The 25,318-nt window shown below is 37.8% G+C and overlaps 1 protein-coding gene across 6 annotated transcripts; it reads right to left on the bottom strand.

Moving 5' to 3' along the window:
* Positions 1-1,123: 1,123 nt before the first annotated feature.
* Positions 1,124-25,296, bottom strand: RNF170 (ring finger protein 170). Of its 6 annotated transcripts, none has more exons than XM_033084935.1 (8): positions 25,259-25,296; positions 22,875-22,932; positions 16,085-16,228; positions 11,388-11,463; positions 9,988-10,096; positions 8,263-8,336; positions 6,339-6,443; positions 1,124-4,653 (listed from the first exon to the last, which is right to left on the bottom strand). In XM_033084935.1, the coding sequence occupies exons 3-8, from the start codon at positions 16,219-16,221 to the stop codon at positions 4,384-4,386; spliced, it is 771 nt and encodes a 256-aa protein (XP_032940826.1). In that variant the 5' UTR covers positions 16,222-16,228; positions 22,875-22,932; positions 25,259-25,296; the 3' UTR covers positions 1,124-4,383. The 6 variants fall into 6 exon arrangements, with proteins under 6 accessions (XP_032940826.1, XP_032940823.1, XP_032940828.1 ...); XM_033084932.1 differs by having other exon boundaries at positions 9,988-10,099; XM_033084937.1 differs by lacking the exon at positions 25,259-25,296 and adding an exon at positions 25,111-25,205 and having other exon boundaries at positions 9,988-10,099.
* Positions 25,297-25,318: the final 22 nt, after the last annotated feature.

Genomic DNA, 25,318 nt, shown 5'->3' on the forward strand with positions numbered 1-25,318 from the left:
TCTCACTCTCCCGACTTCATGCTTTTTTTTGCTTGAGGATTGTTATGTGAAGGTGCTCAGTGATCATCTCTACTGGTTTGGCAGCCTGAAAGCTTAGTGTTCATGGATCTGATGGAACTGGTTGAACTGCTTAGGGAAGGACATCTGATGTACAATTTTTGCTTTTGGGACTAAGATCTTAGAAATTTTTTAATCTTTATTATGGCCATCATAAAGACAAAAACCACTGAGTTATCTCTAAACATCCCACCCACAGACACCAAGACAAAAATAGATCACAACTGCAGAAAAGTTACTGCCTGTAGAATCCTAGGAGACAAGACGGCTAATGTATATCCCTCAAACACCAATAGCCAGATAGCTGTGGAGCCACCCATGGACTGTTGGTGATAACAGCCAAGAATTGTTGGTAATGATACACTGAGAAAGAACATGATGTGACTGGAGGAGAGGCCATAAGGAAGTAAGGCAGCACATTTCCGGGACAAACGTCCTTGTTCTGGCTCCTGGAGATGAGCACAACACAGCACGAGTGCAGGGATTAGGCTGAGAAACGGGCATGGACTGTAAGAGGGGACTGAGACCACCAGAGATCCACAAGGTCTTCTGACCCATTTCCAGAAAGATCTAGAGAAATGGACTGCACAGGATTGGTAATTTGCATACAAAGTGAGAAACTTATCTCCAAGATGGGGAGATTTATTTATAAAAGGTATTCCAACCAAGCCCGTGTGTGTGGGCATCCCCAGGACACCCCAGCTTGATGCTGGAACTAGGACTGGTGATCTCTCCCTCTCTCCTTTTTCTCTCTCCTCCTCTTTAATTTATTTCTGTTTTTCTCTCTCCTCTTTCACCCCACCACTCTGTTCAAAACCCACTGCCACATGTTCATAGAGATCAGGTCCTAACTTATACCAAATTTCATACCAAGTATGTAATTTACTAATAGAACTTTGTGAGTTTTTGTGGATCCTCTGATTTTTCCTTTTGACCATGAGCATCTACAAATCTTGAGCACTTCCTTTCCCTCAAGGATGGGATGCCACACTTTCAACTTTAATGCATGGAAGTGGAAAAGAATATTGCATCCAGATAGTCAATAAAATAAAATAATTCAAGAGAATCTCTTTAACAGCAATTTATTATCATTAAAAGTAACAACAAGTAGTTTTAAATTCTTTTGTCTTAAAAATCTAGTGTAACATACTGCTACAGTTCTATGAAACTTATGGCAAAATTGTATCCCCAAACCACACCATTCTGGCTGATTCTCACAGACATCAATGGTGTGGCACACGAACAGCACAGAAATGGATCGCTCTATACAGCGATGATCATTAGGCCTCAAGATGCTACAAGTTATTTTGCAAGAGCTATTAAGTATAATTTTTGTTTTCCTCTTTGTTAATATTGCTAAAACAATCAAATATTTCACATAGCTTTTGGTGCCCATGTGATCTTTTAAGAACTGTGTTTTATCCCCATACATCTTCCTGCTGGTTTTCCTTTTTTAAATTTTCCCCTCTTAATGACAAGCCTGCTCCATCTCAGGAGATAAAACCACAGCGATGTTTCAGTCACTCTGCACACAGCATATTTCCTCCACATTCTGAAGCCAGCATTCAGCCTTAACCCTTACCTTTCTCACTGCTGCCAGAACAACTTGGCAGCACACAGTTCAGGAATACTACATGCTCATATTTTATTCTCCAGCTTCTTGGGAGTTCTAGAGCTTAGGTTAAGCTCAAACTAAGTACCCAAGATAGTTCACTTACAGCTATTTCAGATTTGTGAAAAGGAACAGTGGCCAGATGTCGCAGGACAGATGCATCTCTGTATTTCACAAAAAGGCCTGAACAAGTCATAATACTGTTTATCATTGGCTTGCAGGACCAAAAAAAGAATATCCACAAGCAAGCACGCATATCACTGAAAAGAACAGTCCTAATTCTGTCAAGCATTTAATGTGCTGAATTTATGATTACAGTGTTACTCAGCACTCAGAAGTAAGCAGATGCGTCTGAGTGAAACCCTTCTGGCTATCAGAAATGCACTGAAGAAAAAGAACATGGGTAAACTTCATATAGTCTTCAGATGTGCTTTGTGTGTGATTTCAGATACACAGGATCCTCTTAGATGGAATTTCCACATGAAATTCAGAGTAACACATGGAATTGGTAAATTCAAAGAAAACCAATTGGTAAGCAGTTTCATGTGCATCTACATCCACTCTGGATTTAGAGAGTCGTGGGAAAATTACAATCATAGGCTAAAAACATGGATGAGGTACTAGATCAACAAATTCCATGAACAAACTCCAATTATGCTACAAGAGCAGTTCACACTCTTCCCTAAGCAGACCTACAACTTAAACTCCAGGAGAAAAGAGGGTGTTAAATTTACTCAATCAAAAAATAATTTTAGGGGTTTGTTTTCAGCTAGATTTCTTGGGAAAGAAAACCCCAAATCAAAAAAAAAATACAGCAAAACTTAAATTCTGTAATATATAACATCCTACACTACTATCTTGCTTTGTAAATGCACCTAACACCCTTAGTCAATAATACCTTAAAGAGTTTTAACTGAGGTAGCCACTAAAACATCACCATACATTAGCAATGCCAACACAATGGGAAAAGCTCAACCAAGATGCTCAAGTAAAGTCAGCTAGCATTTGCTTCCAAAAATGTAATTTTCTCCCCAGCTCTCTTCCTCCAAACCTTGCTTCACTTCCCTTTTCTCTTCTTCATCTCTAACAAAGAAAAGTTTAGCTTTCCAGTTCATTTGTAAAATGTCCTTGGATTTCTAAAACTAAATTTTCAAATGAAGAATCAATGAATTTAGTTTTAAATGAATGTCATTTAGAACACTGACACTGAAGGACAATCTGCACCCTCAATGACTGACACCTGAGGTTTCAGTTCTATCATTTTCCTGCACGTGCCTAAGTGCTAGAAGCTGTGGAAAGACACCTGCAGGGGGAAAACACAGAAGCGGTGAAAAGGTCCCTTTCATTCCATATATGTAAACACACAAAGAATCACCTATTAATTCACTGTCTTTCAAGTACTCGGGAAGTTAAATTGCAATTATGATTCCTCTAGCTAAAAAGTACAATGACCTGTCATATCCCGGACCTTTATAGTAGCAATCATTGCTCAAAATGAAAGCATTTTTTAATTACTTGTATAGCTATGATAGCCTATGCTCAAATTCAACATGAAAAAAAATCAGCTTTAAGGATAATTAACACCCTGGTATTTTTGAAAACACCTTTAAGATTTTTTTGGTGGTCCTTTATCATAGATTATTTTTCAAGGTAATTCAGAATCTCTTCTTTCAACACCCAAATCAAACAACCAACCAAACAAGAAAATTCCAACTAAAAATCTTCCCAATATCTATGTTGTTTAGCACACAGTGTAGAATGTACATTTGGGTAAATATCTACACTATACACATACAAGTATATGTATATGTAGTGTAAACATCCAGTTCTGACTTCTTTTTTTCAATCACTATTTGGAATTTGAGTGTCCTCTCCAATTTGCCAAATGCATCTACAGAAATGCAAAGTTGCATTGACCCAAAGTAGCACACAACCTCTGCTTCTAAGACATATACTTACCAAATAAAAAAGTCTGAAGAGAAAAACCATGCTCTCACTTAAAAAAATAGAGCATTAACAAGTGTGACGTGCATAATACTGATTTCTCAATGTAGAGCAGATACTGTGTGTATATTCCCAAATATAAAAATAAAATGGTACAAATTGCATGCAACTGTACATAGGGCAGTTCAAGCAATACCAAGGTATTATCCTTATTCTTCTGAAGCATGTGGACAACAGCAAACTGCAGGATGATAACTGTAATGTGGTCCTTGGGTTTCTTCTTCCACAGAGACAAACAAAGCTACTTTTATTTCAAAAAAACTCTAGCCCACAACAGGAAGGCATCAAACAATTTAGCCATGATAACGATACTGTGAAGAATTTTCCTACACATTTAGATTATGCAAACAGGCTTATTGTTTGAAGTACTTTGCTAGAACTCCTTTTTCACAAACCACGACACACCAAAAAGCGTTTCCTGCTTTCATTACACACAGCTGTTCATCAGGTGGAAGTAGATGAAGGAGGCTTATTACAACATTATAAAACTAACCTCATCCTTATGAAGCATATGTAATGCACAAATTAAAGATTCCAGTTAAGCATCGCCATTTACTAACCCTTTATGTTTGTATAACCAACTAAGAAATTGTTACTATTGAAATCATACAGATGATAAAGCAGGCACCTTGCCATATCATACTTACGTTATAGTTTTCTTTTTAAAACATTCCACAACTGACTTTGCTTTTAGGTCACTTTTGTCCATTTCACCTATTTAGACGCTGTGTTACCACTTCTCTGTACATGATAGAGATATATATCAGCAGAAGAAAAATTACAAAGAAATCATCCAAGAACCCCAGAATTCCAAACAGAGCTTCTGGAAGAAAATCCAGAGGTGAAGCCAGGTACAGCAAGGCTCCAATCAAGCAGAGGAATATTCTGATACGAAACATCCAGAAGAGGCCCCCTACAGAAAACATCTCCCTGAAAGCATGTCGCAATAAAGTGGGGAGATCCATAATTCTTTCCATAATCTATAAAGACAGAACATAAAAGTTAGTATTTTGCTTCAGTAACTCATCCATGCTAAACTGAACTTTGTACTACTACATCTTAGAGTCTCTTAGTTTTTAGGAATTAAAGCAAAATCTGGGAATAGTTAATGAGTTTAGTTTTACTGGGTAGAAAGTCAGATGCTCTACAAAGAAAAGCATACACTTAACACACATCACTAGAAAATATACCTGCCTCTATTGTGACAGAAAAACAATGAATACTAGAGGAAAAAAAAAAATTACTGGGAAAGTGAGAAACAGCAAACAGGTTAACTGGAGTGAAATATTGGCCAGAAATATTGCAAGAAAACAAGGATTGCAAGAGAAAACCTAATAGGTAAAGTAGAATAAGAGCGAGGATTACAGTTTTTCAGAAACACAATAGCCCCTCTCCTGATGCACAACCAGTGATTCACACAAGTTTCCAAAGGATGGATGAAGCTTCAAAGTAAACTAAAGAACCTTTAAATGAATTCACTCCTGGCTCCTTTCCATTTTGCTACTATGATTCTGTCAGCTTAGCAAGAGTCAGCTCAATAGAAAATATTCAGGTTTTTTGTAGAGGCTAGTAGAGAGGGGTGAACTTTAAAACTTTTTTATACTGGTTCCCTTCAACAGCACACAGTTTCTACATAGAACTGTTTAACTCCATTAAAACAAGTTATTGCCATAGTTGAGTTTTTGAGAAAGTAACATTGCGTATAAATCAAAGATAAATTATCTAGTCCAATTAGGGCTTTAGTGCAGATTTCTGGCATGACCTGAGACAGGTTACCAGGGACTAGACACAGCTCGCAGAGAGGTCTAATGGAGCCTGAAAGGTAATTTCAATCTTTTCTGGACAAAACCCATACATTTTGTGGTTTAGAAAAATCCCCCTCCCTCTTCTGTCTCTTTGTACTGTACATTTTTCTTGCTAATGTCTTCTTGCTATATCAAAATCCCATTACAAATGAAGACAAGCAGGGAGGTTATTAATATGCATGTGTGTGCATTTCACCTTGCAAAACAGGATACACACACAGGAGATGGACTCACAAGGCTGACTTTCTAAGATTTGTAAAACTTTGCCCACCTTCTTAGCTATTTACAGAAAAAAAAAATCTATTTTTATTCACTCAGAGAGGAGAATAAAGACTGTAATATAATCTAGGGGAAAAACTCATAAATCAAGACAGCATATAGCTGTCTGAGGAGAAAGGAACAGAGTAGAACTTCAGAGACCTCTAATCAGTGCAAAGAGATCAATGAATATTCTTGAATAAAAGAGATCAGTGAATATTCTTCCATGCAGGTCATGTATTTCATTAAGTACTTTTGCTGACTAATTATTGATCCTTTCAAATAATGACTCACATCTCAAAACCAACCCAGCACATGAAGACTCGAGAAAACTCAAGACTTACTAGATTCTCACAATAAAAAAGCAAGTTTCCACACATTTTCATAAATGACAAATAAATAATTTTGAAGCCTTGGGTTTGACCTAACCATTTCAACATGAATTTCCTGAAGAAAAGTTGCCTAGGCCCTATGTATCAGGAAGAGAAAATCCATATCCCACGGAAAGAAATAAAAAGAAGGGGATAAAACAAAACTACAAAAAATTGCTCTCAAACTCTTCTGACATCACTGACTTCCACCCAAATTTACCCAAAACTTACTGATCTGGGCTGTCCTGAGAATCTTCGATTGTAATCGTTAACATCTTGAAACACTTGGGCTGCACCCTGCTGATCTTCACCAAAGAGTGGCAAGAAGAGTGTTACCTAGGGAGATTGTGTTACACTATAAAACAGTCATCTTCAGTTAACTACATAGAAAAAACTTCAGTTTAATTGAATAGTTAATAGTAAAATGAACTGAAAAATACTAGCATGGATACTGCTATTAAATTTTAACTAAATAATTGCTTACATCTCCTTACAGAATATTAATTTATAAAGACATTTTTTTTAAAAGTGCAAAATAACCTTCCTTTTAAGAGAGGCTTATATGTTTTTTTCTGAACATCTAAATGTTTTATGTTTCATAAGTGGGACAGATGATTTGGAGAACAAAGTTAATTTATCACATTCATCTAATTTTGTTTCCTAAATTGAAAATCAAATAAAGCAATAATTTCTTTTTCTCTATTTTTTTAGAATTGCTTTGCATGACAAGAAACATTCAGAAAAGGTTACAGTTTTGCATCCGGACATTCATACCGAGATGAAATAACAAAAAAAGTTATTAGCCTTTAGCTCTTTTGTAAGGACAGAGAATTTTGCTCTGTTCTTGGGTTAACTTTCATGCAACACAGAGAAATAACATACATGTGAGTATGACCTTACACATATTATCTTTCTGCATAGGAGTTGCTGAAAACTTGAGACTTCTATTTGGAAGCAACATACAGGTATAAAATGCAGATTATCATAGGAAACAGGGAAGGCATAACGCTTGAAAATATTAGTCTTCAGAAGCTTCCTCTATATCTGGCAACTAAATATAAATCTGTGTGCCAGTCACGTTTAGGAAGGAGAGCATGAGCAGATCTGCATTCAACTTCTGGTCCTGCTACAAACCTCCTAATGACTCATGTTTATGTATTCATCTTTCCCTTCCTCATTTATAAACCAGAGTGAGAACAAATGCATAACCATGCAAACAGTGCCACCTAATATACCTGATACTCACAGGAAAGCAAACAAAAATATATATAAGGAAAGACACCAAAAAGTCACTTATATTCTCCTTTTCCATTTTCCCCACCTTTATTATTTGTGTCTTTTTCCTCTCTGGCTACACTCTAAACCTACTCCTTCTTCCTCCAGTCATATCTATTTTTCTTTCCTTCAGCTGTCCTCTTACAGTCATTTGTCCTTCTGATACAAATAATCAAAGAAGTATATAATGGAGGGGGCAAGCGCATAAGTTATATAATTAATTAGAAGTTTCTAGCTCAGTAGTTTGTGCACTGCTAATATAAAGATGTACTTTTGTTAAAACATACACTATCAGACTCAGAGATCCTAAGCCTTAATGAGTTGCAGGAACATATTTCAAACTGACAATGTAAGTAAGTTGCGTAGGAAGTAAGTTAATGCTTGCTCTACAAAGATGAAATTAATAATATGTACAATTGAAAAATAGGGTCAAAATAAGAAATTGACATGGATGGGTCTTTTGATAGGGACAGAGGGAAGAGAGAAGGTATTTCTTAGGAACCAGTAGTGTGCTGCTACTAGCAGTCTACCACAACAGCCAGACCTTTCAGATGCAAGTTCTGGTAAAAGAAGTTAAATAATATTCTGAACAGAAACCATGGAAGAATCACAGTTAAAATCTCACAATTTCCAGTTTTTATGAACTCTTCACAGAAAAACAGCTTTGTTTGAGTTGCAGGAACAATCTGAATTTTTGAGCCATTTCTTGAAGTAAGAAGTTAGGAAAAACTGAATGACCACCATTCCTGTCTCACGTATCCCTCTATATTCTTTCAGTTTCTCAGACTTCTTTATCTGCCAGCCTCACTACTGCAGCTCACTTGTGGCAAGCTATCCCAGACAGCCAAACTGACAGGTCCATGATGACTTAAAATATTACCGTCTGTCTGCAGATTGGACAGCGGATGGCACCCAGCCATGAGCCATACCTCCAGTAGGCAATAATGCAGGAACCTGGTGAAGGCAAAGTACGCACATTTAAACTCCAAAGATGAAAAATGCATCGCCTGAAACAATACATTACACACCAAGGGAAACAACAGAAAGTATACACAAGCAGTTAGGTTAAATCTACATCTTCTGATGTAATTTTGTGTACAGCATTCACTGAAGATACAAAGAACTAACATGTTCAAATTCCATGCTATTAATGAGAAAAATCCTGAATAGGTTCAGCTGAATCAGTAATTTCAGGGCATTATTTCCTGAAAACACAACAAATTTTTAATCATTAAGTGAAGAAGCAAATAATTAAAATTTTTACCAGTTTAAAATTTAGAAGTCACAAAAATGTCAATACACTATATACAGTAAATTCATGAACACAAGCCGCACTGAGTATAAGCTGCATCGCCAGGTGTTGGCAAACATTTTGTTTTTTGTCCATAAATAAGTTGCACCTGAGTATAAGCCGCTCTGTCGTTCGCAGCGAGGACCCGCGTGCAACAAAGTTACCAAATAGTAACAGAACCACGGCAGGGCGGGGTTTACTGGCTCAGCTCGGGCTGTGCAGGCTCAGCCCGCTCGGGGCTGCTGACGGGGCCAGGTAGCCCAGCCTGGCGCTGCCGCTCGGCGGGGCCACTCGGGGCCAGCCGCCGCTGCCACTGGGCTCGTTCACCCCAGCCCGGCTCTGCCCCGTGGTGGCAGGCAGGGACGGAGCCCCCCCAGCTCCCACAGCGGCGGGCGGGGATGGAGCCCCCCGCCTCCTCCCAGAGCCGCAGCGATGGCGGCACGGGGCCCCCGCCTTCCCCCGGGCCGTGGCAATGGTGGCAAGGGGCCCCCCCGTCTCTCCCCCGGGCAATGGCGGCAGAGGAGCGAAGGAGGGAGCTCTCCCGCCTCTCTGCCCGCCCCCCGTGCTGCCTGCAGGGAACCAGGCTCCACCTGCGGCGCAACAGAGTAACAATTTGTAACAATCGCGAAATGCCAGTTTTTACTGGCAGGTGCTTGGCTCGGCACCCTGGCTGGCACTTTTGAGGTTGTAAATGTCAGAAAATTATTCACATATTAGCCGCTCCTGAGTATAAGCCGCATTTCCAGTGTGGGAGCAAAATTTTAGTCAAAATGGTGCGGCTTGTATTCGTGAAATTACTGTAATTCATAAAACTAGATGAATGCAGTGAAAGAATCCTACTGGGAACCTGAAGGAGAGGAAGCAAAATGTGACACAGGGTTTCTGTATATAAACATAGCCTTAAAAAAATACAAAACAAATGCTTTAATCAACTGTGCACTTACTCATAATTCTGCAGGACTTCTAAGAAAAAAAATTCTGTGAGATAAAGAGTATTGTACTCTTTCTAAACCAGTTTTTAAAAATGGTACATATCCAAATGTCCTTCAACCTCTTCATTTTTTACTAAACAATTATACTCTTCAACATTTTAAAATTAACCAGTTTCATTCCTGATAGCATAGAAACAGTGCAGCACACTCTTAAAGTGACTACTCATAAATGTATTTTCTCAATTATTTATAAAAAATTATTTCTTTTGCAGATGCAATTATAAACAGTTAAAAGCAAACAAAGTTTTGAATTAGGATTGCCGAGCTAGTGCCAAAAGTTTGTATTTCTGTTCTAGTTTAATCTTTGGCTTTTCTTGCTTACCACAGAAGAGATGACCACAGTTTGTCTCTATAGGAAATGTAGCCTGTTGCAAACAGACTGGACACGACATATCTGTATAGAAGCGATGCCGATCACCAGCAGAAGCATCCTGCTGGAATAGCAGGAAAATGCAAAATGTCAGAGACACTAATTTATATAAATCTACTGAGCTCTAAAAAATAATAATAAATTGGTATTCATTCACTATAAGTCTAACACTCAAACACAGAACTACGTGAAATGAGAAATATACTTACATGTAAAAATCAAACATACTTAGATGCATAGAGTCAATAAGCAAGTTCTTGTGATAGGATTATTTTGCCTTTATCTATTAAAGAAGTGTGTGCTTCTTTAACCAGTCAAAGACCACAAAGAAAGAACCTCTTTGGTCCTTCACACTGAGTCAGGTTAGACTCATGCTGGAGCACGAATAACAAACTCGGACCTATATTGTTACTTCATTACCCTGAGTAGTTCTGTCTAGAGCCAGGTAATTGAACTGTGTTGCTTACCAGCTGCAGCATTTCCAAGCCCAAACACAGATATCAGCTTGTGTATGTTACTGTCGTGAGACAGTTTTTCTCCCCATTTTGCAATATTTGTCTTCCACATAAATATACACTGTTGTTACTTCAAGAAGTATAATGATGAAAGACTGTTTTCAATATTCTCCAGAAGTATGGCCTTGACTCTACCTGTCCAAACTGGATGCAGTTATAGAATGGTCTGAGCTGGAAGGGCCTTTAAAAAGCACTAAGTTCCAATTGTCCTGCACTAGGTAGGGACACCTTTCACCAGATCAGGTTGCTCAGAGCCCCATCCAACCCTGCCTTGAACATCGGGCATCCATAACTTCTCTCAGCAGCCTGTTCCAGTGCCTCACCACCCTTACAGTAAAGAATTGCTTCCTTCCAACCCATCTCAACCTAGCTTCTTCCAGTTTAAAACCACTACTCTCTGTCCTGTGACTAAAAGCTTTGCTAAAAAGTTCCACTCTGTCAGTCTATTGCTGGCTCTTGTTGCTGTGCCATTGTTCTGCTACACACTCTTTATCAGTCTAAACATCTAACCCTTGTCCTGCCTCAGCAAACTGTACTCCAGATTTCCTTTCCTCTGCCCTTGTATTCCCAGGAATGTTCCAGGAAGCACACAGCATAATCTAACATACACCACCTTGTGGCAAAAACTTCTTTGAAAAAAGAACCAGCCAAAATGTAGTTTTTATTACTTAACACATTCACTACAAAAAGGCTACAGTATCTCAAGGATTTCAAGGATGCCTCTGTACAGCAAGTAAGCTCCCACAACTCTCAAGATCATCTTCTTCCACAACCTCAGAGAAGCCTACAGTACCCCACATCACAGAGCTGAATGATGCCCAACACTTAGTACAGCACCTGGTCAGTTTGAAGCTGCTGACGAAGAGCTCGCACTAGCTCTTGATTTTCTGGATGTATGTTCTGATGTTCATTTCTGTGAAAGGAAATACAAGCAATAAAAACCCTGCGATGCAACACTGAAAAATAACTCACTGAAACAAATATGAAACTTGAACAAAGGGCAAAAAAATCACTCTTTCCTGCTATGAATGATTTTAAAGGGTAATAAATGATTAAAGAAACAGGAATTTATTCTAGATTGTGAAGTTACTTTGGACACTTAAAGCTGTATGGCAGCAAGATTTTCCAGATAATCCACAATCAATCATCAAATCATGTTAAAATTAGATTTTAATCTGAGAAAAAATTAAGCCATGAACCTACAAAAAATGAAGTTGTTTGAAAGCTTTTTTATTAAATATGCAGAAATATTTTTCATTTTTGTCTCCACTGCTAATTCCTTATTTGTTGGTCTACTCATAAATTACTAATTTTTCACTCACTGTCTAAGTCAGAGTTGAAACCTCCTAATTACTTCAATTTTATCTGCTACATGACATTTGCATAAGAAAGGGTAGATAAACTTACATTTAGAATATTGAATTTATGTAACTACCAGCAGACTGGATATAAAAAGAAACCACTCTTTTAAAATCACTCTTTTTTAAAAAAGGAATGATTCTACAGACAAGCAAACTACAGATGAGATATGCCAAGAAGAATAATTGGGAAGGGACACACTGATGAAAGAAGGATGGATATATTACAAATTTGAAATTCAAAAGCACAATGGGACAGAATTGAAATTAAAAATGTACTGACAACAATCAATTAAGCCACAATAAATATGAGTCAACAGCATATTAAAATTGTGAATTTTTATGCTTTATTAATTCATATGGATTTCAAAGATGATATATTCTGCTCAGTGTTCTTGAGATCTTAGCTGGATTCTGTTCTCCATTTTGGGCTAAATGCATAGAAACATATAGAGAAGTTGGAGGAAATTCAGAAGATAAAAAGAACTACTGCCCACATTTTTTAAACATTAGAGAAAGACTTCAGAAATGTCAGTATATATAGAAGACTGTTCATGGAGTGAAAAGGAGACAGGATAAGTATTTCACTGTATAAACATGAGCAGTTATTTCCCAGTTATCTAAGACTTGTGGAAACACATTTCTACTGCATAGTGTACAAAATCAGACAAGATTACCTCAGGTTAGTATGATCCATCCCTGACTAAAAGTTGAATCAAAAAACAGGTTGCAGTATAGCAATATCCTTCCAGGGATATTGAGGTAAGCTGATCCTCTGTCAGAGATGAAGGCTGGACCGGCTGAACTTTTAGGACATTTTTTGGTTGCAGTTATATTATATAATTTCCTCAATAACTCTAGAAGCTTTTGCTGCATTGTCCTTCAGATAACATTGTCTGTCATACATGTTATATGTATAGAAGTATTTTTCTGTTTAAATGCTACAAAATGAACATATTTCACATCTTCAGTTTGCCAGAATGTTTGATACATATCAAAGCTCAATTTGATACACACGTAAGTGTATATAAGGAAGGTATGAATTGTAAGACAATTTATTCTGATTTCTCCATAAACAACTAATTGCAAATTTGCTACTGAAAATGTTCATTTATATGACCTTACTCTGGTATCACATACTACGATGAAATCATGAGAGCATTTGCAGAGCTGCAGAGGTGACAGCATGTACTGTCACTTATGCATAAGATGGTGAGGTAGCTGAAAACCATGCAATGTTGAGGAAGGGACAGGCAGAGCTCAAAATATATCAAATTCATAACCTCTGTCATGCAATTAGTGTGAGAAGATAACTGAAATAAATGAAAACCAATACGGTGCCATGTAATTAAAGGCATTATCAAACACAAGCCAGAAAAAAATAAAGTTAGAGGCAAAGGTCTTTTGTTTCCGCATTTCTGTCTGCTAGCATGCCAAAATTTGAGGAAAAAAGTCCCATTATGTGGAAAAATTTTATTATGTACCACAGAGGGCCCCACCAAACTATTATTATTGGAAGGAAGAAGATTGCCTACTTATGTAGTATGCAGTCTCACACAAGGAGAGTGACAGTACTTAAGGGGACTGGTGCATCACTCTGCAGTGATGGACATTCTGAATTTTCAAGAACTAAGATCTCACTTCTGCTGAAAATGGTGACTTGATCTTACAATCAAACCACATGACGGACAGAAAAATGAGATTAAAACTAAAACTGTAGACCATAAACATGGAACAGGTAAGTCACCTAGGACAAATCTCTTGTAGGAAATTAAAGGGTCAAGCTTCCTTGAATTTGCTGAACACACTGAATTTTCATAATTAAATTTGTGATGTGACAACCTACTCATCAGTTTAAAAGATCATGGAAAAAATCTGACTTCATTTATCAAAATTTATAACTCAAAAGTATATAGGCTTCAGTAAAGTATTATATAGCGCCTGAACTGCACATCTGCAACTTGTTACATATGTTAATTATGGCTTGTAAGTTTCTCCACCAGAAGCGTGAATGAAGCCTTGATGTGATGCTTCATTGAGTTCTTTCACCTGGAAACAAGCGCAACAATTATATCCCTCAAGAGCTCTCTCCATATTCTGCTTCTGCCCCTTAAAATCTACTGCAACACATACTCCTTGCTCCTCATTTCCTTTTTTATTCAGCTCCTGCAACTATTCATTACCATAAGCTTTCCTTCCTGTATACTTACCCATGACCTGCTCCTACCCAGCTTAAGTATTTCAGTTCTGTTGCCACAGAAGCAAGAAAGGGAAAAAAAAAAAAAAAAAAAGTGGGGTAATGAACACCATATAAGGAAGACAAAGACTACTGTACTGTCTAAGGTAACTAGAGAAGAAAAAGAAAATACTCTTTTTCTCCCTCACTTCCCGCTCAGTGCTAGAATTTTTGTACTGTACAGGTTTTCTAGCATATTGTGGAGATTTTGATGGCAACAATACAAAGGAGATAGATGAAGAGTGCAGCTGAATACAGATAATTTCAAAAAGTACCAGAAGGCAGAGCAGGGAGCTAATAGGATACTGGTAAGACTTTCTGCCAGTCATTAGTCATAGAATCACAGTCACTAAATATGCTGAGCTGGAAGAGACCCATCAGGATCATTGAGTTAATCTCCTGGCCCTACGCGGACACCTCAAGACACATATGCCTGAGAGTATTGCCCAAACACATCTTCAACACTGTCAGGCTGGTGCTGAGACTTCCCTGGGGAGCCTGTTCCAATGTTCAACCATCTTCTGGGTGAAAAACTTTTTTTTGATATCTAACCTAAATCTCCTCTGACTCAACTTCATGTGTTTCCTCAAGTCCTGTCACTGGCCACAAATCACACAGTGCAGATCTCCAAAGTCTGGAAGTTCTGTGTTTTCAGTTTGTTTGCCCCTCCAGAAAATAGGTATGTAACAGGATTCACAGTCAAACTTTTTTACCTACCTCATTACACTGCAGAGGCAGTCGATAACTAGCCTTGTCTTCCTCCCTAAGTAACTCTTCACAATTGATGCATCATCTCTCTGAACTTAATGCTGACTGAACTCCTGCTACTCTTGTCAACTGCTGACCCTTGTGCCACTCACTTTTTCTTTAATATTTCTTACTTGACTTTCTAGAGTTCAAAAATAAAGTGTTACATTTCAAACTAAACACTTAAAATTCAAGTCACAACTGCCAAAAATGTCAATATGAAGGGCATAGAAATCATAACAGAGCAGATGAAAAAGAGGCATTCTTACAGCAACCTGAGTAACTGAAACAGCTTTGGGGGAAAAAAAAAGGCAAGGTAAAGTGAATGTAAGAGTCCTTTGTGATCTCCTGGTTCTGAACAGCAGCACTGCCTTGCAGTCCAATCAAGCTTTTCCACTTATAGTTTGTTTTGTAGCTTGCTCTCAAGTAACTCTACCTCAACAATATTCTCACGTAGACATATACTCTTCAGTAAGTTCCACGATGCCACTGTGTAACTAAAATTTAGTTCCCTTGGTTTTGAAAACTCTTCTGTGTTCAGAAGTTTACACACATCCATAAAATAAAATAAAATAAAATAAAATAAAATAAAATAAAATAAAATAAGCCAATCTGAAGCTCAGACTCATTTCCCCAAAACACACAGGCTAAGATATTTGTTAGGATGCAAAGAAAAACTCTGAAATGAAAATAAGCTTTGATGACTTGATCATTAAGGTTATTGAAATCTGAACTTCACATTTTCCTGTATGGAAGGCATACTGAAGTCCAGTGTTTCACAGCATGCTTATTTGAATTTATTTGGATTTGGGCTGTTTTTTTGTTTGTTTTCTTGGAAGGAGACTGCACTTAGAACATACACTGGAGGAATATATCATTTTAATCTTGGAGTCATCTACAAATCTGTATTTAGTAACCAAATGCAAAACAGCAGCCATACAGACTGAGAATTTAACCATTTTCAGTGTTAAGGAATAATGAACACTACTCAGTTTGATTATATGAAGATAAGGAACAGTTAAACTCCACTTTTGACTCTAGCTGTGCCAAGCAATTAGTTAAACATAGTAAGCAATCAAACAATCACTTCCTTACTGTAACAAAATCACAGTTTTTATGTAGCAATGCACAAAGTTGTCAAGGAAGTTAGGATTTTTATAAAAAATGAATAATTCCTGTCAACACATTCTCACCTTAAAAGCGTATATACCAGAGCAGCAATGAAAGTGAAACTGAGCACAACTGCCACCAGTACCTGGTCACTTACTCCTTCTATAACTGAATCATTATCTAGCTTCAAACTCTGAACTTCTGCTTGGTGACTGGCCATCACAGCTCTAAAATGCAAAAAGAAATATATACATATATTAAAATATATGTGAACAGATATTTTGAACACAAACAATACCTAAACAGAAGAGTCATTGTTGGGAGAAAAGAGTGGTACAAAAGGAATGAATATATCCATTTTTACCAAACACTGAGTTTGCTATAGAGGTCTTATGCAGTAGCAAACAAATCTTAAATTACTGTGTTATGATTTAAAGACTAAAAAAAAAATAGTCAGATAGTTTACCTGAAAATCTTATAAGATAAATTGCACAGAAATAGGTCATTACTGAACTGTCCATCTTCTAAGGAGAGTTTACTGAAAAAAAAATTTAATTACTCTTATCAAGATCATTGTCAAGAATTTTAGAATCATTCCTGTTGGCTAAGCCAACACAGAAACTTAACTTTCACCACTTATATGAAGGAAGTAACCATGAATTTTGGTTTTAGTTTTAAATGCTCATTTGGATACACAGGATACATTTTAAACTTCTTTAGTGTTTTCTGTGCATTCTGTGCTTTCTGTTTTTTGTTTTCCTTTAGCTGGAAACACACAGAAAACTTGAAAGAAAAATAGTATCAGGATTCCCTAGTTAGACCACTTGTTTTATGCTTGTTTCACATTTTTAGCCATCAGTGACTAAAGCTAGCATTTATTAACCTACAGCACTAACCTACAGCTAGAGCCATGCAACACACTGCTGAATCACTGCTGTTGCAATCAGGAAGTGAAATTAACTACGGCTGTGAATATTGCGAAATCAGAAGGGTGAAACTAACTCTTTCAAATGACGTGGAAAGTCATACTGAAGCTCTGTCCATACACAGCTGAAGTATTCTCCATGAACCTGAAATAAAATCTCAGGATTGGTTTCTGAAGGCAGGTAAGACTGGCATCTTTTCTCTGTGTTCTGGTCCAGCTTGCAAGCTAAATCAGTGTTTCACTACACCTCACAGCTCATGTGTCATTTTTTATTTAAACCTTGCTGTCTAGCAAATATCACCAAACACCCTCTGGCCTTGAATTAATTGCAAAACTGAAATGGAATACAAGTCATCAGGATTTTAGTGGATACCTATAATGACTATCCTGGCAAGATTTCAACATGTCAGTCTATTGCTAATAAAAAAGCATCATATTTTCCCTAAGACAGATACGCTCATCCTCCACATTTTTTCTAGTATAAGCAGTGAAGCTTTTTCCAAGCTTCCTTACATTTGTGGGAGCTGCCTTCTGTAGCAACAATACAAGAGAAGCTGATACATTCTAAGAGTATTGTTTAAAAGCGTAAGTGGTATAATTAAGTTCCATAAGAGCAGAGCAAACTTGTGGAGAACAAAGGGAGATTTCATTATTTATTGTCATGTTTTTGGGCATTCACTGTGAAAACTAAAAGGGAATAATGAAGCATACATGAAGTGAAACAATAAACTAAGTTATCCTAAGTGTGCCAATCTCAATTGAGACTATTATTTCTGTAACTATAGTAATTTTTTTGCTAATTACAGCTTTTAACAAGCAACTGTGTCACAGTATTTGGAAAGAGTAACTTCTTTCAAAGGTGGAACACCAGTGACTCATAAACGGGCATGTTTCAAGTAGGTCAATGTTTACACACGTTTCACACATACTAATGAATAAAAAACCGTATCTTTGTGAAAAGTCTTACATAGGAACATGGGCCTACACAAGGATTTAGAGCGTTTCTCTGCATAGCTAGTCACACAATTACATTCCTATAGCTAAAGTCAAGAGGTTATGATGTGAAATTTTTCGGGGCAGTGGTTCCCTGGTGCTGAGGATGCAGACTGGTAGGTGTGCTGTGATGCCTCCCTAAGCTCAACCTGCCTGTATACTTAATTTCTTTGCCTATCCAGTCCTGAAGAAATTTCTCTTTATAACACTGCATCATTCTGAGACAGCCATTTTCCACAAATGTGCATGCTGATATCTTCAATTCCTACGTTTTTCCTCCTTAAGTATCAGTCAACTGATTATCAGTCAACTAATTTTTATCTATCCCACTGTTTTTTCTGGTTTGACCACTCAAACAAAACTAGAAGTAAATACTAAGGAACTGTTATAAATCCTCCATGATGTTCCGCATCAGTTCTGTGAGAATACACCAATATGCCAACTACATCCCATTAACAGGGTTTTGTTTTGTTTTTTCAGAAATACTTATTGTGTTAGAGACATACAGATGATTTAACTGTACCTTTGGAAGGCAAGTGTTTCTTGCACTAATACCTGAACTTCCTCTGTTACTGCTTGCTTGATGCACTTTAAAAACAACATATGAATTATCAATATCATACCAATTTAAATCAGTTTCCCTGAACAGCCTTCAAGACAACTCCAGCTCTTCTGTCTCTGTATGTTCCTTGCAACAACACTCAAAATTCTTATCTGCCTACCATTAATAGCACTCACTGAATCTGCATGCCTTCATTACTGCTCACTCACCTTTCTCGAAATACCAAACTAAGGTGCCAAAGTTAGCATCAGAACATCAAAACTAAATACACAGATCCTTACCTTCTCTTCCTTCTTGCACATAATGCCGTTACTTTTATCTAATTCAGCCCTTCATTTTGAAATTTATATGACTTTCTCAAGAACCTTTTTGACACAAGCATAATATTCAAGAGAAATTATTACCCTTTCTCTCCACATAAACACTCTGAGATGCTTTGTCCTCACTTATGTATCAATACTGCAAGGACTCTATAGAGGGGCAGTGGAATCTCTGCTTCAGTCTCACTCTCAGCTGCTTCTATCACTGAATTCTAGAAAAGACAAACTATCAATGCTTAATGCTCATGTTGTTCATATTTTAATTTACTTGCTGTTTCTGGACAGCCAACAAGTGCTGTGTGTATTTTTCTTATTACTTCCAGCACTTTTTCTGAATAAGATCATTGCACAGGAGAGCCGATAGCCTTGAGAGCTGACAGCTGAGTCTTGTGTAGACTAGGTACTACAAAACAGAAGGGTATCACTTCAAAAGAACCAATACATTATTTCTCTGAATTCATGCCTCAGAAACAATCTCCTCCTCCTGTCTCTGAGATAGCATGTTAAAAAAGCAATGTCTACAATGAAAATGTTAAAATACACTGAGAAAAAAACTGACTGAAGGATGAAGGAATTTTCTGATTTCAAGACTATCTTGAATGTTCTCAAACAAAATACCCAGAACTGGAGGCTTGCAGTTCATGTTTCTTCAAGTGCAACCACAACAGCCAAAGAGTGATCTGCAGTGGTTTGAATGTATGATAGGCTAGATAACTAAAGAGATCCTCTAAGAAATCTCCCCTCACAGTGCATGTGTTTAGCAAGTGTTGCTCTTTCAGCTGGTGCAACTAAGAAACAAGTTCTAGGAGATTTACTCTTAAATCGTGTAGTGAAGACTCACTACACAGCAGAGACAGCCAGCCTTGATAAAGATCAAGCGTGTGTCAGAAAAACCTTCCAGAACCAGAACTTATCACATATATCTAATCACTCCTAAAATAGTCACCATTAATAATTTGATGCAAATTCAAGACCAAGTTAGTATGGGTTGTACTAAATCCCATCCATCGATCCACTACATTTGTCCAGTTATGAAAATATAACAACATTTCATCAATCTTTTTGTCACATAATTATTGTCAAACCTGGGTTCTACATCACAGGCTTTTCAGACACTAAATTACTTTAAAGTTTTTCTTTCTTTCTTTTCTGTAGGTTTATGTTATCTTGTTTCTTTTTATACTTGCAAAAAAAGGTTTGAATTTTTTTTGCTCTGAATCTATTATTTAATATAATAAATTAATTCCTGTCTACACTAGCTCTGAGGAAAGCACCAACTGTATAAGATTACTTCAGGGCAAAAAAGGCAGTAATTGAAAATAGGTTAAATTCTGAGAAATTATTTCTGGTTATACTCAATACTTTTTCTCTTTTTAGCCATTTTTCATGGATGGTTTTCTTAAATGCAAGCATAACTCCACCCTGTGTTCCAATGAGAAGTTGAAAACCAAGTAACATCTCATAATACTCACACCAAAACTGGAATTTATACAACTAACTTCAGAATGTTAAAAATATCAACCACAAACTTTTAAAAACTGACAAAAATGCCTTTTTCCTACATAAAAAAACAACGCCAAAGCCCAAATCTTAAATTACAGCTTTCTTTCATCTTATCTTCAGACTACTGTCACTTGCTTCAAGTAAAATAACACAGAAAAAGGGGAAAAACACAAGGAGTTACTCCTCCATTCCAATACAGCTAGCTAAGTTACAGCTTGACACTGCATCCCAGTAGACTGGGATCAGGGCTATCTCTGTGATGGTTCTTGATGGCTAGAGAATGTAAACAACCTCAGAATAAATTGTCTACAAAAGGTTTTGCAATAGAAAGGAATGCAATTTACTGTTTGTAAAATCATACAGTTTTACTTGTAAATCTGCTAGTAATTAATCACCTATACACAAAATCATCTTGTTTATTATAATCTTTTCTCAAAGTGATCACTGACAGAAAGTAACACTAATTTTTTTTTTTTTTACATTTTAAATAAGAATCTACAGACCTTTTAGAAGCTACATTTTCCCTCTAAGGTTATAATGAGCAATACTGCAAGTACAATAGCTTTTATTCTTGGAAATTCATACAGATAACATTGAAGTGTGAGGGAATGAAGGCATACATCAGTATGGATGTACTATTTCTCAATTTTTCAGATCTGAAAAGTATTATTAGGACTTTCAATGTTCATCATAAAGCTACAACAATACCCTATGCCATGACTCATAAAGACATGAAAAACAATCTAGTCTTTACCATGATGTTAAACAGCTATCCAAAGTTAGAATTTCCCCCATAGTTTTCTCAAGTATTTGAATAATAATAAGCTCTCAAAACCACAGAGTTTTTTAGGACCCACTACCAAAGGAATGTGCAAGCACAATGAAAAAGAAATAAGAGGCTCTCTTGATGTCTGAGAAGTAAACAGTGAGATACAAGTTATTAACCTTACTGTATTGACTTTGTGAGCATGGTACAATTTGCTCAACATTTGAAAGGTAATGTGGATAAAAATGTATCCTTTATGGGACGAGCTGGAAAAATGGGAGTTTTGGGGTTTCATTTATTTCAGTTTTATTATGAGTGTTTTCCTTTTGACCTAGTATTGGCAGTCACCATCAGAGCTTGAAAAAAGTTATAAAGATAAGACAGTGATGGTGGGCTAGTGTGCAAGCCAGAACCTACAATTTCTTTTGCCAGTTGCCTTTCATCAGCAAAAGCATTTCCGCCCTTTGAAAAAGAAGCTTAATTTGCAGAGGCTGATTTCCAGGATAAGCTAATTCATATCCAACTAGTCAAATACCACAGGTCCTGCTTTCTTAACAACAGAAAGGCTTTAACCCCTCAAAATTTTCTTCTATGTAAGAGAAACAAACAAAAAATTGGTTTCATTTGTATCAGAAAGTTTCTAGTAAGATTGGCCTGTTTTAGATAACATAAACCAACTTTTAAGAATTTAAACATACTGAAACAGAGCATACTTATTTTGTAATCCACCCCCTGAACATATATTAGCTCATTTTGAAATATCTATAGATACTAATTTAGCATATTTCATTTAGGAGAAAAACAGCCAAAAATTCCCAAAATAAAGTCAAATTCTTATACGTAGGGCAAAAATTGAGACCTGTCTCATCAGAAGCTATCTGATTACTTCCACCTTCAGGGTAGTAGCAGGTCATGGCATCTCTCTGTGGTTGACAATGGACTTTGTGAATGGATTAGACTTGGCAAAATGGATCCTATAGGTATTTATGCTCTTTCTTTAAGAGTCCAAGGATATGCCCAGACTGCATTCAGAAACAATTAACAACAGCAGGCATGAACTGCCCATGATGAACAGTGGAAGTCTTGAAGACTCTGTAAATTTACTAGCCTAAATTCTAAATTAGCTAAATCCTGAGGCGATATATTTTATCCAGGTTCCTTAGTGCACTAAACTTGGACTTTGAAGAAGCAGTGTAGACAAATATAACATCATAAAACAGAAATAATGGAAATGATTGATGGTTTTTCTTAGAAAAAGTGTTTCTGAGGAAACACAACTGATTAGCTTTTCATTTTTGTGAGCACAGTCTTACTTGAATGAAGAACCATACAACAATCTCTAAGTGCCTCCCTATATTATAAAAATCAGTAGAAGAAACTCCAAAGTTCACATTTACTAACAGATTTTTTTTAAAAAAACCTAATACAACAACATATAAATTGGTGAGATATATTATGTGACAAGGCTGTCAAAACTGACTTGGGATTATCCCACTTGAATTTCATGCAGTCTGTTAATGCTTAATTATTATGAGTTTGCACCAACTTCAGGTTTACACATCAGTTCAGCTGGTACAAGAAACACAGCCAAACTCAGCTGTATAATATCCGGTTATATGTTCACGATAAACCACCTTTGCTTTCAGGACTGTGCTGACTACATTAAAGTGTATGCATACTCTCTGCAAAAAAGAATAGAAAAGGCCTGAGGAGTCTTGCCAATAGAGAGGAGAGGGTTAATTTCAGTAGGCAATTAATGATTTTGTCCAGTATATCTTATGAACTAACCAACTGAGGCACTTGCCTGATAAAGCAGGTTTCTGCAAGGTCTGAGGTCAGCAGCCTCTGAGGTACATTTTTTCCTAAAGAGATTAAAAAAAAGAAGAAAGAAAGAAAGTAGATATTCTACTTTTTCTGATGGAATCATGCTCTGCAAGTTAAAAGTAATGCAGCTGCAAACAACAGGTGCAAGGTTGGGAGGGAAAATAACCCAAAAAAAATGTACCATTCTACTAGGATAACAAAACATCTCCAATAATTTTTCTCCTGAGCTCAAAACCATGTGGACGGCTTGATGCAAAAAGACAAATTCAATGGCCTGTTTAGCATTACTATTCTGAGAATCTGCCTGGGTGGTGTATGACTTGTGTAAAACAATTCCCAACAAAGTCTTCCACCACTTCATAAGGCCAAAACATACTGAAAGGTTTAGAGTCCTAAACAAACTGAAATCATATGCAGATAGGAGCACGAGAAAAGTGCCAAGAATTCCTTACTGTAGAAAGTGCTATTTCCAAAGACAACCTCATATCTAAAATAGATAGCAAGGCAAAAAAGCATTACTATATTTGTTTGTGTCAACAAAATACAAGCTACCCCTCATGGCAGCAGGCAAAGCAGAGTGGGAAACAAGACATAGAGGAAGATAGGACACAAAACCTTAAACAATGCAATGTACATGTGAAAAGCATTGCTTGTTAAACGTACCAATCATGTTGCTTAAAGCACACATTAAAACTTGGTATGGGAAGTTGTACAGTTTTCTATGACTTTAAATTCCTTATGAATCTGAAAGTTATCTTCAAATGAAGAGTTGATCTATAACTTATACAGCAGATTAGAGATCAGTGTGAAAGCAGTTTCCTGGGAAAACCTGGCAAAATTTTCATAGCTTCTACAATACTCTCCAGTTCAAAAGAAGCTGACATATAGGGAGCACTCAGATTTTGTCCATGTCACTGATTTACCAAATGGAAAAACTCTGAGAAAACAGGTGAAAATAGTGACAGTTTCTGCATCTATGGCCCTTGCTGTTTATACAACCCTCCACTGTTATCAGTGCTCTGTGCTTGCTACTCCATGTTGTTGCACGTCAGGCCCGTTGTTAACTGATAGGGAACTGCAGAACTTATCATGATGCCACACACTCTCATCACAAACTTCAAATAGTCCAAAATCCAACACACTATGGAGAAAGAGTTACTCAAACTCCTCAGGTGACCCATTTGCAGTATGATGGAGAGCTCCTCTGGCTGGGGCACAGCAAGGATGCAGGGGCACTCTGGCCACAGACAGACTCTTGTCTTTGAGATAAAAAATTAACCGAATCACCTGAAGAATCACACAGAACCAACTGGGCTGGAAAAGACCACTGAGTTCATCAAGTCCAGTCTAAGACTGAACACCACCCTGTCAACCACGCCATGCCACCAAGTGTCATGTCCAGTCTTTCCTTGAACACCCATTGCTCACTCTACCCATTGTCACTCCATCACCTTCCTGGGCAGCCCATTCCAATACCTAGCCACCCTTCTTCCACTTGCAGCTAGTGCTAAGCAAGTAATTTATAGAATCATAGAATGTTAAGAGATTGCAAAGAACCTTAAAGATTGTTCAGTCCCAACATCCCCATGCCATGGACAGGGACACCCCTCACTAGACCAGGTTGCTCAAGTCTTATCCAAACTGGTTTTGAACCGTGCCAGGGTTGGGGCATCCACAACCTCCTTGGACAACTTGTTCCAGCATCTTAACACCCCTGACAGTAAAAAAATTCCTTCCTGCTACCTAGCCTAAATTTCCCTGCTTTAAGTTTGAACCCATTACTCCTTGTCACTACAGTTCCTAAGGAAGAGACTTTCTCTGGTTTCCCTGCAGACCCCCTTCAGATGCTGGTAGGTTGCCTGTTCATTAAATCTACTACAGCACAGCTTTGTTGAGAGGAAGCTCACGTCGTTGTCTTCTCCAAAACAGAGGAGAACGTAGTTAAGGCTGCTCCACACACAAGCCAAGCGACACTAGATACTAAGGCTATAACATGTCTGTGGGTGCAGGGTCATTTCTTACTCCAAAAGGAGGAAAACCTTGTAGGGGCCACTCTATCCAGAAGCCAAGCCACATTACACACCAGCATCGGTAACGTCTGTGGTATAGTACACCATCCTCACAAATCCACGCTCCCAGCCCTGCCACACACTGCCAAACAGCTCCTCCGCGCCAGGACACAGAGGGTACGGGGAAGAGCTGCACACCCCTCCTACCCGAGGGCCCGGTGGCGTACGAGGTGCCTCGGCGGGCATGCAACGGAGGGGTTCGCGTGTCTCTCGGCCTCCCCAGCCCCCCCAGACGGCCGGCTGTGAGGGGCGGCCAGCCCGGTCCGGCCGGGCCCCGCCCGTCCCCCCGCGGTACCTCAGCCGCCGCTCGCCGCCGGCCCCGCGGCCCCGCCCCGTCCCCCCGACGGCGCCGGGT

Source organism: Catharus ustulatus, chromosome Z (genome assembly GCF_009819885.2).
Source record: "Catharus ustulatus isolate bCatUst1 chromosome Z, bCatUst1.pri.v2, whole genome shotgun sequence".
Taxonomy (NCBI): Eukaryota; Metazoa; Chordata; class Aves; order Passeriformes; family Turdidae; genus Catharus; species Catharus ustulatus.